Here is an 18,407-nt window from a genome sequence, read left to right on the forward strand (position 1 = left end):
TTCTGAAACTTGAGCTCCAGGCATCAGAAGTGGGCAAGGCCCAGAGAAGACAGACAGTTTTTTGGTGGTGTTGGCATAACTCAAGAAAACAAAAGAAGGAGCTGTTATTCCTGACATTTTCTCAGAATTTATGGAGCTTTGCTCCCCCTCATGTGGAATTAATGCTACTACACAGGCCACACAGGCTTCCTCATTTTTGTAAGAAGCCTAAGCTGGAGCAGCCGACAGAGAGGGGAGTGCGAGGGGGCTGCTCGGTAGCACTGAGGAGGGAGAAGCTGCATTAAGAAAAGCATCATTTTCCCCCAGCCTTTTTGTAGCAAGAAAAAGTGGGTTTTGTGACCATTACATTAATTGCTATGAATTATGCCTTCCAGTGATTAGATTGAGATTTGTCATTTACAATGTAACTGTAGATGTCTGTGCTGGATAAAAATTTAAAAATAGAATAAAGATTACATATCTAACATGTGCTGTGTGTACTCATAATGAAGCATTATGTAGCTATCAAAAGTTGTGTTTTTAAGAATGTTTAATAATATAGCAAAAATTATAGTAGTATGTTCGGTAAAAAATTAGAATACACAGTTGTATATAAAGTTTGGTATATGCATAGGAAAAATGTTAAACTAAAATGCATCAGTATGCTAATATCTGCTGTTTCTAGGCAGTGAAATTCTACATGACATATTACTGCTTATTCACACTTTCCTACATTTTCAGAATTGCCTGAAATGATTATGCATATTATTGTGATGCAGGAGCAGACAGAATTCAAAGACATGATTTGGGGGAGGGGGATGGTAAACACATGCAAACATGCTCCACCCAATGGAAGCTCACCAGCAGGATGCTTCTTTCCAGGTTTCCAGTGCCGCGGATGCCCACACCTACCTGGAGAGCCGCACGTTCAACATCGCGATCTTACCACAGACGCCTGAAGCACCTCAGCTCTCTCTGGGAGCATCTCTCCATATGACCGTGAGTGGGATGGGAGGGCTCGAGGTTTCCGAGGCTCGCTGACAGGGTTTGATGGAGTGCCCTGTGTTTTGTATCTGGTGAATGCCTGGCCCGGTACACAGATCATACCGGCCCTGTACACACATTGCTCATTGACTTGAAAAAGAAAATTAAAATTCCCAGAGTAAAAGAAAAGTTAGATGCAGTCCACCTTGATCTCTCATCCACTGATACTCCCTCTTTACAGCATCCCAGACAGTCACTGAGTAGTCGGGAGGAATTTCAGGCATATGTCTGTTTGATCAGTACCATTTAGGTGTAATTACTCAGACAATTATAGCTCTACCTTGCTGGAGAAACTGTTATCCCATTTTTATAGAAGCCCTATTACAAATTCCCTTTCTGTTGTAAAAATTTCCTGAAGAAGCTGGTGTCCATGCTGAATCCAGGGAGATAAGTGACAATTACCCTAGTGAAAGTTTTGAGGGCAGGGTGGCAGGAATGGCGAGGTGATGGCAAAGGGCACTGGAAGGCATACAAACAGCACGTGCAAAGACCTAGGGGCTATGGAGAATATGATTGTTGAGAAAAATGGCAAATAGCTCAATAGGACTGGAGAAATTAGGAAGGCAGTGTTGGAGCAGTGGGGATGTGGATGTCAGTGAGCTCCATCACAAAAGGACTTGCATGCTGTGTGGGAGGGGGTGCGGGCACATGGGAAGGTTTGAAGTGAGGCAATAGCTAACTTAGTTCAGACAATTAGCAGCTCCCCTGTAACCCTACATCTAGGTGGGGTGTGATGCCAGAACCCCTCTTCCAGACGGAGCCAAAGACTCTACATTTTAATCATCATGGGTCTACATTTTAGTTAGCGCCCACATAATTACACTCCAAAGCGTGAATCAGCCTTGAGCCACAACAAAGAAATCAGCTACAGTTTTAGAAATTATGGGTCTGGGGCATGACAGAGACATAAAGGGGAAAATAGAAAGTTTTTAATGAATAGCTGATATTGGCGTTTCCACTGTAAACCATAATTTAAAGAAATCATAATTCAGCAGCACTGTAAAGTCTATAATTCATTATTCTGACTGAAGGAACTTGGATCAGAATTTTCTCTAAACTGTGAAGGAAAATGTGCATGCATATTTCTTGCCAAATGCTAATGCAATGTAACTTGGAGTTTAGAGAGAAAATGTGGGCCAGGAGCTATGAGGGTGGCGCCATTCCCAATCTGTTGCCATGGACCACTAGATACTTTTCAAGCTACTTAACCTTTAGGGTCTCAGGCTGTTAGTTTGCAAATTATGTCTGTTTGTGTAACTTAGGATATCACAAAAGTTAGTGTGTCATCAAATGCAATTAGCCTAATCTTTCATTCCTTAAAATATACATAGTTTGTATTTCTTTTTATATCAATTAGGGCCATTGCTGCAAAGCACTTGTGATCTATAACAAAAACATATTCTTGATCCAGTGATTTGGACTCATCTAAGTACAAGCTTTGCATATATTTGGGAAATACATTATGAATATATATATACTAAATGCATGTATCATATATTCATTCATGTGTTTAAGGGTGGGAGTCTACCTCTCCAATCATTCAGTCACACACTTTTGAGCCCCTCATTTATGCCAAAGACATAGATGATTCAATGATCATAAAATACAGTTTCTATTCTTAAGGATCCTTTAAGAATCCTTAATGCTACATAGTGGTTAAATCCTTGGGCATAAATGAGATTTCCCAGGAAAATGGAATAGAGTGAAAAGCAACATAATCAAATACCTGCCTAAATTGAAATTGGTTCTGTGACCTTTCTGTGATTCCATTATTCATCAAATCTAAGATCCTTTCAATGGGATCTATGTTTAGTTTGCAGTGTTCATCAGAACTATATGAATATATACATATATAAAATATATATTATATATTTGGGATGAGGGGCAATCCACAAAACCCTGGAATTATCTTCTGGAGGACAGACCCCTTGTCGTACAGGCTTCCCCCACTAGGTGAGTGTTCTAGGAACCCATCTGTATCAGTGTACCAGCTGGTGTTGTTGTGGGAGGCTGCATTCGGCTTCAGTGAATTATTTTTGAAGACTCTACACATCTGCCCATTTCATGATGGGTGATTTATGAGCACACCTGTCCACACTGTGCTGAGTGCTCAGCAGTTTTTGACCAGAAATGTCATGACCCCAATGCCCTACTCTCCCTATCCACCTGATTTTGCCCCTAGAAACTTTTTTTTGTTTCCTCAATGAAAAAAGTCCTCACACAGAAACATTTTGCTGTTGTGGAAGGGGTGAAACAAAAAATAGCAGAAGCACTAAAAGGCATCAAAATTGACAAGTTCAAAAACTGTTTTGAGCAGTGGAAAAACATCTCAATAGATGTATAGAATCAAATGGAGAGTATTTCAAAGGTGACTGAAGTTTAAACATGTAAGAATAAATGCACAATTCTTTGTAAATAAATTATATACTTATATGTATATAAACATATATATACACATTTAGTATATATATCAAATTTGGGCATGGAGTTCTGAAAACATGCATATTTACCAATAAATATTATAGCCTAGATAGTGTAAAATGTTGTAAATAAGTTAATAGATTCACATCAACTCATAGTTTTCCAAGTAATCATTTGCTATTTGACTTAGAAAACCCTTAAGGGGGAAATATTTGATTAATTAATCTTGGTATTGTCCTCAGTACCTTGCACAATGCCACAGATGCAGTAGTTGCTTAGTAAATATTTGTTGACTAAATGAACATTTTCAGACCTACTCTCACATAGTTAATAACTCCCTAAATTGTATCCTCTTGAAATCCAAATAAATTAATCATATAGGCATACATACACACACTTTTTTTAATATCATATTTCCAAATTCTTTCTTAAGGGGAAAAGAAATTCTGTTAACTCTTAATGTGAAAGACATAGCATTTTATTTCACCTTTCAATGGGTGCAGTACTCAGAGTTGGGTTGGCCAAAGTCACTGCTTGAGGGAAAGACCTTGAATAAGCCTTTCTCTCCTGGTTTCATTTGTGTTCAGTGATTGCTGTGGTAGAGTTCCGTTAAAACTACCCCTGTTGAGGCTAGTGAGGACCAAGTCAGAACAGCTGACCTCTTATGTGATACAGACTCCAGTCTGGGCATGCTCTATCTATTTTGTGGTTGCAGGCTCCTGTGTCCATGTTTATTCTTGAGACCTATGAGAAACCAATAGAATTCTTTCTGCAATCTCTGGAAGTGTTTGTTTATCCTTGGAATTCCTACTATGCTTTATCTGAGCCTTTTACACTACTTAGAATTTCTTACATTATTATTTATGATTTTGTCCTATAAAAAAAGTGGAATTCTTGAGGAAAGTGTCTATATTTGACTCATCTTGTATCTCCAACAATACTTTGCTTGGCACCTTGCACATAGTAGTCTCTTACTAAATAATTTGCTACATGAATATATGAATGAATTAATTTTGTTGTCCTAACTAATAAACTCTGTGAGAAGATAATTTCTTGTAATACCTCCTTTTATTTATCTCATCTTATTATTCATGGGCATCTGCTTTCTCAGGCCCATTGTGGGCTTTGCTGCTTTAATAGAATAATAGCATATGAAATTGGTCTTTTCTTTTAATACAGGGTGAAATGATAATGTTGTCTGTAAATCCTGATCCAAAGTTTAAGTTATGTACACTTTGCTAAGGCTTAAGTGTTAAAATATTTGCTCCTCCTGATTCTTTAGATGATGTTGAAATTCAATGGAAAGTATTATAAAACAGTTACTGATTAAGTTATCACAAAAAGTATTTTATTGTTTTATTTCTTACCTTAACCATTTTATTATGGCATGCTTTATCCACTGAACAAATTTTTATCAAGTAATTCCATGTAATAGGTGTTTGGGATCCACCCATAAACAAACAAAAATTCATGTTCTCATGGAGTTTACATTCTATTGGGTATAAGTAATAAAATAAATAACTCACATATAGTAAGTTAGTGAGAACTATTATGGTAAAACAAAAAGTAGATCAGGGCCAAGGCTATCGGGAATGTAGTGGGGGAGGGGACAAAGGAGATGTTTGTTGCTATTTTAAATAAGGTGGTCAGGGTGGGCTTTATTAAGACAATGACATTTAAGGAAAGACTTGAAGGAAGTGAGGGAGGTAGCCATGCAGATACCTGAGGAAAGAGCATTCCAGGCCCAGGGAACCATGTGTTCAGAGGCCAATGCCTCTGAAGTTGGGAGTGTGCACAGGTATTCAAGGAATAGCAAGAAAGCCAGTATGGCTGGAGAACAGTGAGTGAAAGCATGTGTAATTGACATGAATTCACAGATTTGCTAAGTATGTGAGTGGGGACGGAGTGGGGCACGTACAGGAGGCAGCGGAGGGTACAGATCTCCGCTGTCTCAGAGGCCATTATAGGAACTCAGCTTTCATTCTGAGCAAAATGGAGAGCTGTTGCTCTCCACTGCAGGGTGTTGAACAGAGGTCTAATGTCCTTTTTAAAGGGCCCACACTGGCTACTGTGCTGAGATAGAATGGGAGGGTCAGGGAGACAAGAAAGCTGTTGGGAGCCATCCTGGTGGTGGCTGTGGCCATGGGGGGAAGTGGTTGAATTCTGGATATATACAGAAATAATATGGGTATTATGAAAGTCATTATTCTGTAATATTCTTTTGTTGACAGATATGTTAATAAAAGTGTCTTCTGTAATGATTTCTAAGAAATTTAATTTCTCATTTCTTGCTATGTTTAATTGATGAGTATTGAACATTCCAAATAGGCAATATTAAAATTGATTATACTTTGATACATCACAACCTGAATATTGCTTTGTTCAGAGAATTAAGTCCTTTTTCTACCTAGTGTCTATTTCTATTAGTAGAAAAATAGTATCCATAAATTTCATGGATATGAATTATCTGTTATCTTGGCTGGAACATATTTGTCTTTTCTATAGTCCTATGTCTGTGCTAATTCTTCGTTCTTATCACTTTATTTAGAGGTTTAAGGAGACCTCTAGATTTTCAAAAATATTTCACAATACTCAGAATTTGCAGTTACTCTGATGGTTTTGAGATTACAATGGTGGCAAATGGTACTGAACCATGTACTGAGCCTGCACTTTTTGTCCGTGTATCTGTGTGCACACATGTACACATTTATAGGTGTGTTCATACATGTATGAGCCTTGAACACCTTATTTAGACTTATATGTTTAATTTGTTGTCCTGACTTGTTCTATTTTAGGGTGAGAGACTGGGTACTATTTTGCAATCCTGATTTGCCTTGCTTTATACCTTCCAGAGCTGAGCAATGGTCTGAAATACAACTCGACTATAGAGGGATTGTCCTAACCTACTAATGCTGCCTCTCCCCAGGACAAGTATGCCTTGGGGACAATTAAAAGAGCAACTGTAACCTTCAGTCTTTTCATGGTTAGAAGGAAGAATACCATACCTCCTCCATAAGAATTACTAAACCCTACTTAATCTTTTCCTAAACAGGGAAGTTCCTTTGAAGGAAGCAAAGCTTCAAGGAGCAGGAGAGGGGGTCAAACTCTAACCCTTCAGGGGTCAGTTAGGAAGAGCCTGCAAAGAGCCAGAGATGTTTGTTCTATGATATTTTTTAAATTTTTTTATTTTAATTGTTGTTCAAGTACAGTTTTCTGTCTTTTACATTCTGTGCTATTGACAGCATTTGTGACCCAGTCAGAGGGTCTGTGCCCACACCACTTTCCCCTCTCTCCTCTCCACTGGTTTTGCTGCTGTCTGCACCTCACTGGTATGCCTGGTCCTGGGATACTGAATCTCTCCCCCGTCCCCCTCTTTTTTGAGTGTCGTCAGTGATGGTGTGTGATGAATATACACAGGTGAATGGATAGTAAAGGCTGCTGCATACACATTGGCCTCTTAATTTTCCTTGAGTCTTCTTTGGATTCCGAGAACTAGAAGAGAAAAGCAATATCTGGTTCTTCTAAATAGTAGAATGGAGACAAAGAGAAATGTTGACTATTTTATTTTTTCTTTAGTAAACAAATAATTCTTAAATCTCAATTCAAATAATGAGCCTCTGTTGGTTTTTGAGTTCATCTTTAGTCCTCTGAAACCATCACAGTTAAAAAAACAAACAAACAAAGAATCACAGTTCCCATCAACAAAGCTGGGAGGTTAGAGGGAACTTTTTAGCAGATGCAGTCTTAGTTCATTAAGTTGGAGGAGCAGAAATGTCACAATCCAGCTGTGAGGAGTAGACTAGCCAGCTGTGATGGCTCATTTTTAAAGGTGCACCACTGTGAGCTGCACTGAGGGAGAGTGGCCATATTGGAATTCCCAGAGCACACACCAGCTTAAACCTGGGGCAGAGGGCAGGGGAGAGAAGGGTCAGGGTGCAGAAGAACCTGAAGAGGACTCCATAGCCCTGTGAGCTTCCTAGGGCTGGGACCAGTCTACAGTGCAAGAGACCAGATCCTTCTTTAGAACCCTCAGAGAAAATTTTATGTGCGACTAATTAAAAAGCCCAGAATGAGTTTGCTTTTGTTTTCTTAATAAGATTTGTTTTGGCCTCTGGCTTTTGTTTTTCTCATGTCATTTCTTTCTTCTTCCTTCTTAAACTTTGTCTAGGCTCGGGAAGATGACCTGACTGTGATTCAGCCTCATTCCCTCTCCTTTGCAAATTCCAAGAAGCCAAGTGGAAAGATTATATACAACATCACTCTACCTCTGCATCCAAATCAGGGTAAGATGTGCAGTCAGTGATCTCTTAGGTGACGTTTTCTAGCTGTTGACCAGTCTTAAAAGTGCTGGAGTTTTGTCTGCTTAGACTTGTTGAAATTTTAAGATGTAACCACTACTGATATCCCATGTTCCCATCCCCTGAGTTTAGAACCAGTTGAGAAAGAGACACTGGTCAGACCGAGAGAGATGAACGTGTCAACTTTAGCATCAACAGAACCGTGATGGAGAGCATAGTGTACACATAGCTTTGGTCCCTGGATTGAGCTCCCCTTCCCTTGCATAGGCTGAGCTGGGCAGACACCTGGACAGATACAGGCACTGTCTGTGTGGACAGAGCCTGCCTTGGTACAGTTATGATAGGTGAGCAGACCAGAGTGGGAATGTGCTAAAGACAGGAGTTCTGCCAGAGAGCCCAGAGGTAGCTGAGCCACACAAGGAAAGGTAGGTCCGGTCAGAGGAGAGGTAGGCCCCTACTACTGATCCTCACCTTAAGATCTCTGAGCTTTGGGCTTAACTAATAAGCCAGTGCCCAGGAGAGATGTGGCTGTCCCTTGTAGGAAGGAGATCAGCTTCTATTATGACAATTCTGCTTCCATCTCCAAGGCAGCTCTCCCAAGACCAATCACTGCCCTAGATGTAAACAGTTACATTATCAAATTCCCAAAGAGAAATCAAAGTCTAACTATTAAATTTTTATACTTTGATAAAATCCAAAGAAATTGAAAGTCTAAATATCATCATCCTCTTTTTTTAATCTGAGTCATAGCTGGAGTTGCTCTCCCTGTGTTGCCTGGGAGAGATGATATTCTCTCAGCCCAGCAGCCTGAATGGACTCTCTCAGCCCTTCAGAAGTTGAATTAGTCCAACACCAAGCCTCACACGTATCCTCCTTTGAAAGAGATAATAGGACATGAAAGAAGATCACAGCATCAATTCTGTACCTGTAAAATTTAGAAATGACAGGCAGACAGGCAGCTCCTAAAGCATTTATCATAAGCAGAGTAACAATTGTAGATCCAGATCCTAGAATAATCCAGATCCATGTTACTGTTGCCACAGATCATCGCAAAGACTAAAGAGTTCCTGATGGAGAGTAGACTGAGAAAAATTTTACCAGGGGACCAATCTGTGCTATTTTCTCAATGACCTTGACCTTTGAACTTAAACTCAGTTGAGAGAATCTCATAATTATGGCACAGTGTCTATGATTTCTGGAGAATGACCTGGTCTAAGCTAGGGTGAGGATAGTAGCTTGCGTATTGCTGTTGTTGATAGTCAATGATTTCTAGATAAGGGTCTATTTGGGTTTCAGATTGGCCTTTCCTAAAATAACAGAACAGTATACCAAGGCCAACCTGAGAGCAATTGTTCCTGAAAGATAAAAGACTCACCTGTGGGGCAGGCAGTAGATGGCTCTGGTGACAATTAGCCATCCAGAACTACTGCTGATGCTCACGCCCAGTCTCTTCCCCAGGTATCATCGAACACAGGGACCAGCCTCACTCTCCCATCCAATATTTCACACAGGAAGATATTAACCAGGGCAAAATCATGTACCGGCCTCCCACAGCAGCGCCCCACCTCCAGGAGATCATGGCCTTCTCCTTCGCTGGTAATGCTTTCTTCTCTCTTTTGAGGCACCCAAGCTGTTCTCTGTGGATCTTCATGGCAGGCTCACCCTAACTCTTTCTGTAGTCCTCCTAGGTAGTTCAGTGGCACTCTTTTATAGCTGACCAGAATAGCTTGAAACTTGTGGGCCAATTTGTAGCTTGGGCTCAGTTCATCACCTTTTAAAAATTTATTCATGCATTTAAGAATACCTTCGATGAATCTTCATTTTATGCCTACTATGTCGCAATCACTGAGCGAGACCTTGGACATCTAGTGGTGAGTAAAAAGAGACATAAATCCTGTTCTTGGCAAGTTTGGGGATCTAAGTATAGAGACAGAGTTCAATAAATAATTGCAGTAATGAATGTTTAATTGCAGAATGAGATAAGAGCTCTGAAAAGTGGTGGAATTAGATGTAACAAGACTGAACTTGACTAAAGGCTCAGTGGAGGCTACCCCAGGGTGGTATTGACCGTGGAGAGATGGGGAAAAAATGACTAGTCTAAGTATGCGTGTTGGGATAGTTTAGGTGGAGACCATTCCTGAAGAAAGGACACACACCCCATGTGCAGAGTCCCCGGAGAGGGACAGAATGTCGCATTCTGGGTGTGGATGGTTGAGCAGAGCAGAATCAGGTCTGTAGGGAGAAAGGCGGGACCTTAGAGGCACTGTATGCCTGTAGGGATTTGGATCTTTATTCCAAGAACAGTAGAACCTGGTAGGGAGTTTAAGATCTAGGGGAATGGCTTTTCCTGAGGAAATCCTCAACTGCAGGAATGTGAATGGGTTTGATGAGGAGGCCAGAGTGGATGGGCATGCGGGTGAAAGGGGTGCAGGAGAACGATCCTGCCGTACCTCGAGGAAGATCCCATGTAGGAATGGAATGGAGAATGCAGACAACCCTTGGAGATTAAAACACAGGTTTGTCAGTGAGCGTATTTTAAAGGAAGAGAGGACTAGGTAACAGAATAACTGAATTTCTAAATCAAGCCAGTGTGTGCCCTTCCAGTAGGCCAAAATATCCTTAATCCTTACCACCCCTAATCTCTCCTCTTGACCCAGTAATCAAAGCTGCTGACTGGAAAGCAGGAGTTTTGAGTCCCTACCCTAAATATTTCTGTGTCTTGGAATGAGCCTAAAAATCTTGAAGCCTGTTTCTTTATGATCTTTAAGGTATATGTACCATGTAACACAATTAATATTGAATACTATTTTGATATGGTAACCGTATCAATACAGAATAGCTGTTAATTTTCTGTGATGAGTCAAACATGAATCAAATAATTTTAGTGTTATGTTTTAAATCATGGCCAACATCTAAAGTAATACTTGCCATTATTTATATAAATGCAATTGTCTAGGAAATGATTACTCCAATGGGTAATCTCTAAGGGTGGGGATAGGCTGCTTCTCTAAGGAGTATCCCCAAGTATTTAGTAACTGGGTAATCAATAGCCCATGAAAATGTTCATGGTTTTCTAACCCCTACTTTACGCAAGATATCCTGGGATTAGAGGGAAAGAAAATGTGTCAGCCGTGGTTGAAGTTATTTCTATATCCATTACACTCATCTGAGTTCCCAGAGCCTTTTTAGAGAGCAGAGTCCTGTCCCATATAATCTACGAGATAAATGCTCTGAGATAAATCTCTCACACTGTTGCAGTGTGTAAATCATTGTCCCAGCGCCACTCAATTCTACAATGGGATTACCCACCAGAGCCTTGTCGGTGATATATGACATCACCCACATTCACAGATTAGTAAGATTTTATGTACTGATAAAGTGAGGTTTGAATGAATTATAAATCACTCTGACTGCTGAGATATAAAATTATTCCACTGTGTGGTTCTTTTTGTTACTTAAAATTAGTGCTGGCACCATTAAATTCAACATAACATTATCAAATGACCTGGTAGCCTTTCCTAAAACCATAGTGATTTAGATGGAAACATTCTTTACTTTTCTAACCTCTGGCCCAGATTTTATACCTGCCCTATCTGTCTCTGACCCTAAAATGTTTAGTACATTGATTTTCTCTTTTCTGTTCTTGCAGGTCTCCCAGAATCAGTGAAATTCCATTTCACGGGTAAAGATTTTAACCTCAATTTTATTATATAATGGAATTTTCCCTTTTTCTTATTAGTCCTTTTTTTTGTTCTCTTCTTCATTACTTTTAGCATTTTTCTAATCCCTTCACCTTTTACACCCAGCCTGCCAACCCCCTTTCCCTCTCACAGCTGTCAGCCTGCTCTCTGCATCTATGACTCTCTTTCTATTTTGTTTGTTTGCTTTGTTCATTACATTCCACATATAACTGAGATCATATGGTATTTGTCTCTCTCTGACTGGCTTATTTCACTTAGCATAATACTCCCCAGGTCCATCCATGCTGTTGCAAAACATAAGATTTCCTTCTGTTTTAGATCCAAATAATATTCCATTGTGTAGATGTACCACAGCTTTTTTATCCACTCATCTACTGATGAACACTTGGGATGCTTCCAAATCTTGGCAATTGTAAACAACACTGCAAGGAACATAGGGGTGCATATATCAGTGTTTTGGGTTTTTTTGGAATAAGGCAGATCCATTTTAATTTTTGAGGTAGCTCCATATTGCTTTCTACAGTGGCTGCACCAGTCTGTATTCCCACCAGCAGTGCACAAGGGTCTCTTTTCTTCACATGCTCAACAACACTTGTCATTGTAGATTTATTATTGATGGCCATTCTGACAGATGTGAGGTGATATCCAATTGTGGTTTTAACTTGCATTTTCTGACGATTAGCAACTTAGAGCATCTTTTCATATGTCTATTGGCCATCTGTATGTCCTCTTTGAAGAAGTGTCTATTCAGGTCCTTTGCCCATTTTTTAAATTGGATTTTTTGGGGGGGGGGGGGTTGGTGTTAAGTTTTATCAGTGTATTATAAATTTTGGATATTAGCCCCTTATCAGATATATCATTGGCAAATATGTTCTCCCATACAGCAGGTTGTCTTTTCATTTAAAAAAATTATTGTTGTTCAATTATAATTGTCCCCATTTTCCCCCCATTACTCTCCCCTGCACTACCCACCCCCCACCCCCACATTCAATCCTCCCCGCTCCATTGTCTTTGTCCATGGGTCCTTCGTACATGTTCCTTGACTTGACTTTTCCCCTTTTTTCTCACATTATCCCCCCTCTGCCTTGGTCACTGTCAGTTTGTTCTTTATTTCCATGTCTCTAATTCTGTTTTGCTCACTTGTTTGTTTTGTTGATGTCTTTTCATTTTGTTGATGGTTTCCTTTTCTGTGCAAAAACTTTTTAATTTGATTAGTCCCATTTGTTCATTTTTTTTCTGTCGTTTTCCTTGCCTGAGGAGACAAGTCAGAAAAAAATTTGCTATAAGAAATGTTCAAGATTTTACTGCCTATGTTTTCTTCTAACATTTTCATGGTTTTGAGTCTTACATTTAAGCTTTTAATCCATTTTGAGTTTATTCTTGCGTGTGGTGTAGTTTCAATTTTTTCTTTGCATGTATCTGTCCAATATTCCCAGCAGCATTTACTGAATAGCCTCTCTTTACCCCATTTTATGTTTTTACCTCCTTGCCAAATGTTAATTACTATAAAGCTGTGTGTTTATTTATGGGTTCTCTATTCTGTTAAATTAATCTATACTTTGGTTTTTATGCCAGTACCATGCTGTTTTGACTACTATGGCATTGTTTATAATCTGATATCAGGTAGAATGATATCTCCAACTGTGTTCTTCTTTCTCAAGATTGCTGTTGCTATTCAGGGTCTTTTGTGGTTCCTTATAAATGTTTGGAATATTTGTTCTAGTTCTGTGAAATATGCCATTGGTATCTTGATAGGAATTGCATTAAATCTATAGATTGCTTTTGGTAATGTAGGCATTTTAATGATGTTAATTCTTCCTATCTATTTACACAGTATACACTTCTACTTATTTCTATCTTTTTCAGTTTCTTTCTTCAGTGTCTTATAATTCTCTGGGTACAGGTCTTTTACATTAGTGGTCCCTAACCTTTTTTGCACCAGGGACCGGTTTCACGGAAGACAATTTTTCCATGAACCGGGGTAGGGAGATGCTTTGGGGATGATTCATGCACATTATATTCTAGCTTACCACCTGCTGTGCACCCTGGTTCCTAACAGGCCTGGACTGGTACCTATCCATGGCCCAGAGTTTGGGGACCCCTGTTTTACATCCTTGGTTAAATTTATTCCCAGGTATTTTTTGATGTAATTTTAAATGGGATTACTTTCCTAGTTTCCCTTTTTTATAGTTCATTATATAAAAACGCAACTGATTTCTTGATGTTTATTTTGTGTCCTGCTACTTTACTGAATTTATTTCTCAGTTCTAGTAGTTTTTTGGTGTAATCTTTAGGGTTCTCTATATACATTATCATGACATCTGCAAATAATGACAGTTTTACTTCTTCCTTTCCAATTTGGGTGCCTTTTATTTCTTCTTCTTATCTGATTGCAGTGGCTAGGACTTCTAGTACTATATTCAATAAAAGTGGTAAAAGTGAACATCCCTGTTTTGTTCCCGATCTTGAGAGAAACACTTGTAACTGTTGCCCATTAAGTATGATTTTGACCATGAGTTTTTCATATATGGCCTGTATTACACTGAATTATGTTCCCTCTATTCTTACTTTGCTTTTATCATGAATGGGTGTTGGATTTTATCAAATGCTCTTCCTGCATCTATTGATATGATTATATGGTTTTTATCCTTCATTTTGTTTATGTGTTGTATCACACTTAACTTTTAAGATCTGCTCTCTTAGCAACTTTCAAATATGCAATGCAGTATTACTAACTATAGTTACCGTGTTATACATTACACCTCAGAGCTTATTTCTCTTATACCTGGAAGATCGTGTTATTTGACCACCTTTACCCATTTTGCCCACCTCCTATCCTTTACCTCTGGCAACCATTAATCTGTTCTTTTAAATTTTTTAGAGTCCACATATAAGTGAGATCACATGATTTATCTTCAAGGTCCATCCATGTTATCTGTCACAAATGGCAAAATTTTATTCTTTTTATAGCTGAATAATATTCCATTATGTAAACCATATTTCCTTTATCCACTGATCAGTCAATGAACACTTAGGTTGTTCTCATGCCTTGGCTATTGCAAATAATGGTGCAATAATGATGGGAATGCAGATATCTTTTCAAGCAGTGCTTTCATTTTCTTCAGATAAATACCCAGAATGAGGATTGCTAGGTTATATGGTAGTTGTATGTTTAATTTTGTGAGGAATCTTAATACTGTTTTCCATGGTAGCTACACAAGTTTGCATTCTCAGCAACAGTGCACAAGGGTTCTCTTTTTCTTACCAACACTTTCTCTCACCAACACTTGTGAATTATTGTGCTTTTGATAATAGACATTCTATTAGATGTGAGGAGATATCTTATGGTTTTGATTTGCATTCCCCTGACAATTAGACCTGTGTACAGCTTTTCATGTACCTGGTCATCATATATATGTCTTCTTTGGAAAAATGTTTATTCAGATTTTCTACCAATTTTTTAATCAAATTGTTTTGCTTTTGCTATTGAGCTGAATGTATTCTTTATGTATTTTGGATATTAACCCCTTATCAGATACATGATTTGCAAATATTTTCTTCCATCTCATTGATTGACTTTTCGGTTTGTTGGTGGCTTTCTTTGCTGTGCCCAAGCTTTTTAGTTTGACATACTGACAATTATTTTTTCTTTCATTGCTTTCCCTTTGGGTGTCAAATCTAAAAAATCATCACCACAGCCAATGTCAAGGAGCTTACTACCTAGGTTTTCTTCTAAGAATTTTATGGTTCCTGGTTTTACATTCAAGTCTTAAATCCATTTTGAGTTAATTTTTGTATAGTGTAAGACAGTGATTCAGCTTCCTTCTTTTGCCTGTGGCTATGCAGTTTTCCCAACACCATTTTTTAAAGAGACTTCCCTTTCCCATTGTATACTTTTGGCTCCTTTGTCATAAATTAATTGACCACATATATTTGGACTTATTTCTAGTCTTAATCTACATGTTTGTTTTATGTCGATACCATACACTTCTGATTACCATAGCTCTATAATATAGTTTGAAATTAGGGCACATGATACTTCCAGCTTATTCTTGTTTCTCAAGGTTGTTTTGACTATTCAGGTTCTCTTATAATTTCATACAAATTTTAGAATTTTTTCCTGTTTCTGCCAAAAATACCATGGAATTTTCTTAGGGATGGCATTCAATCTGTAGTTTGCTTTGGATAGTATGGACATTCTGACAATATTAATTCTTCCAATCCATGAACATGGAATATCTTTGCATTTATTTGTGTCTTTTTCAATTTCTTACATCAACGTACTATAGTTTCATTTGTAAAGGTCTTTCACCTTCTGGTTAAATTTATTCCTATTTTATTTTTATTGATGCAGTCATAAATGCAATTATTTTCTTAATTTCTTTTTCTGTTAGTTTGTTATTAGTAGATAGAAGTACAACAGGTTTTTGTATATTGATTTTGCACCTTGTAACTTTACTAAATTCATCTATTTATTGTAAGAGTTTTGGTGGACTTTTTGGGGTTTTCTATATCATGTCTTCTGCAAATAGTGACAGTGTTACTTCTTCCTTTTTAATTTTGGATGCCTTTTCTTTCTTTTTCTGGTGTCATGTCATTGTGGCTATGTACCCTGTATCAGCTCATTTCCAGTGACAGGGTTCTAGATAATTCATACAGTCAGCAATGTTATATAACAGATTATAGCATTTACATTTTTTCAAATAAATTTATAATATAAATTGTCCTGTTTAATCCTTGTAGCAATATTGTAAGGACAGATATTATTTTTAGCATTTTACGGCTGAGGAACTAAGGGTCATTACAGTAAGTAATCTGACCAGCTCCCACACCTGGTAGACAGTAGTACCAGGATGTCCATGCAAGTTTCTGACTCCAAGTGTGGGATATTTAGTTTAGTCTGGTGTGTATTATGTTGGTCATGTAAAACAAGTATCATGCTAGTGTGCCAGTTTGGTTTCCAAGCCTCAATTTTTATCTGAAAACTTGAACAGTTGAAGGGGTTAACTATTAACTTCCATGGGATTTAAAGGTAACTAACTGATTCATGAACCTATTTTACAGAATAAAAGAAATGGACCTTTAGCTAACCTTAATTTATCGTATTTCTGCCTGAATTTCCTTTTTTTATTGTTGGGTGATCTTTGAAAATTTTATTTCAGAAACAATTTTAGAGCAATTTTTGGTTTACGACAAAATGAAAAAGGTATAAAGGTTTTTCCCTATCCCCTGTAGTCCCACACATGAACAGCACACCCTCTCCACTATCAGTATCACTCACCCAAATGGTGCATTTTTATACTGAGCATGAACCTACATTGAAATATCAGAATCACCCAAAGTCTATAGTTTGCTTTAGGGTTCACTTATGATGTTATACATTCTGTGGGTTTGGACCAATGTATGACGTTTATTCATCCTTATATCATAGAGTATATATACTGCCCTAAAAACTCTTTGTGCTATGTTTATTCTTCTGTCCACCACTCCACCTTCCCCCTTCAGCAACTAGTATTTTTTTAATTGTCTTTCATAATTTTGCCTTTTTCAAAATGTCATGAGTTGAAATCATACAGTATGTAGCCTTTGCAAATTGACTCGTTTCTCTTAGTAAATATACATAAGATTCCTCTGTGTCTTCTCATGGCTTAATAATTCATTTCTTCATTCATTACTCTAGTGCTGAGTAATATTTTATTGTCTTCATGTACCAAAGTTTATTTAGCCATTCACCCAGTAAAGGATATCTTGATTACTTCCAAGTTTTGGCAATTAGGAAAAAAGCTGCTATAAACATCTGTGTGCAGGGTTTTGTGTGGGTCTAAGTTTTTGGCTTTGGGGAATAAATACCAAAGGGTGCAACTGCTAGATCATATGGTCAGAGCGTGTTTAGTTTTGTTGGAAACCAGCACACTGTGTTCCACAGTGGCCATGCCACTTTGCATTCACATCAGCAATGTCTGCAAGTTCCTTTTGCTTTACATCCTTCCCAGCATTTGGTGTTTTCAGTGTTCCAGATTTTGGCCATTCCAATTGGTATGCAGGGTATCTTCTTATTGTTTTAATTTGTATTTCCCTGCTGACATATGATGTGGAGCATCTTTTCATATGCTTATTTGCCGTATTTATGTCTTCTTTGGTGAGGTGTCTGTTAAAGTCTTTGGCCCATTTTTAAATAAGATTGTTTTCTTATTGTTGAGTTTTAAGAGTTCTTTGTACATTTCAGGTAAGAGTCCTTTATCATATATGTCTTTTGCAAATATTTTCTACCATTTTGTGGCTTGTCCTCTTATTCCTTTGACATTGTCTTTCACAGAGCAGTTTTTAATTTTGACGAAGTCCAGCTTATCAATTATTTCTTTCATGAATCACATCTTTGGTCTTCTATAAAGAGGCATCAGCATACCCAAGGTCATCTAGGTTTCCTCCTGTGTTATCTTCTAGGCATTTTGCAGCTTTGTGTTTTCCATTTAGGTCTGTGATGCATTTTGAGGTCATTGTTGTGAAGGGTATGAGAGGTTCCTTTTTGTATGAGGAAAAACTTTGGGAATCTGGCCATCTCCTGGGAGAGTTTTGTGGGAGAGAACTTTAAAATAAGAACATACTAACTAAGGCGGCAACAAGCCTGAACGCTGACACTTAACCCATAGGGCAACAAACAGCTAATTCAGGTAATCAACTAAGGTAAGAAGGCAAGCTGATATGCCTGACCCGCTGCTTCAAGTCAAGTGCAGATACTCTGCAAGACTGTCCTGAGCAAGGAAAACACACCAGGTGAATGGTGCCCACCAGAGGCATCTGGCCCAAAGAAAGGGGCAGTTTGAGTATTTCTCAAAGAAATCAGAAACACTGTTTAAAAAGAGGGCTGGACATGTCATTGCTAACATTTATATTGAAAGCTATCCTATTTACTTGCAAAACCCTGTACCCACATGATATATTTTCTTGTTATATAATAGGTACC

At 38.2% G+C, this 18,407-nt stretch overlaps 1 protein-coding gene across 5 annotated transcripts in view; it reads left to right on the forward strand.

The window, feature by feature from the left end:
- FRAS1 (Fraser extracellular matrix complex subunit 1) overlaps positions 1-18,407 on the forward strand; it is a 428,720-nt gene that overhangs the window by 308,698 nt on the left and 101,615 nt on the right. For all 5 annotated transcript variants that reach the window (XM_045857864.1, XM_045857867.1, XM_045857865.1 and 2 more), the window contains 4 exons: positions 862-978; positions 7,613-7,727; positions 9,201-9,338; positions 11,392-11,424. In XM_045857864.1, the coding sequence (XP_045713820.1) occupies positions 862-978; positions 7,613-7,727; positions 9,201-9,338; positions 11,392-11,424 (403 nt within the window). The remainder of the gene's footprint in view (positions 1-861; positions 979-7,612; positions 7,728-9,200; positions 9,339-11,391; positions 11,425-18,407) is intronic.

Source organism: Phyllostomus hastatus, unplaced genomic scaffold, assembly GCF_019186645.2.
Source record: "Phyllostomus hastatus isolate PE091 unplaced genomic scaffold, TTU_PhHast_1.1 phas_scaffold_1674, whole genome shotgun sequence".
In the NCBI taxonomy this organism is placed as follows: domain Eukaryota; kingdom Metazoa; phylum Chordata; class Mammalia; order Chiroptera; family Phyllostomidae; genus Phyllostomus; species Phyllostomus hastatus.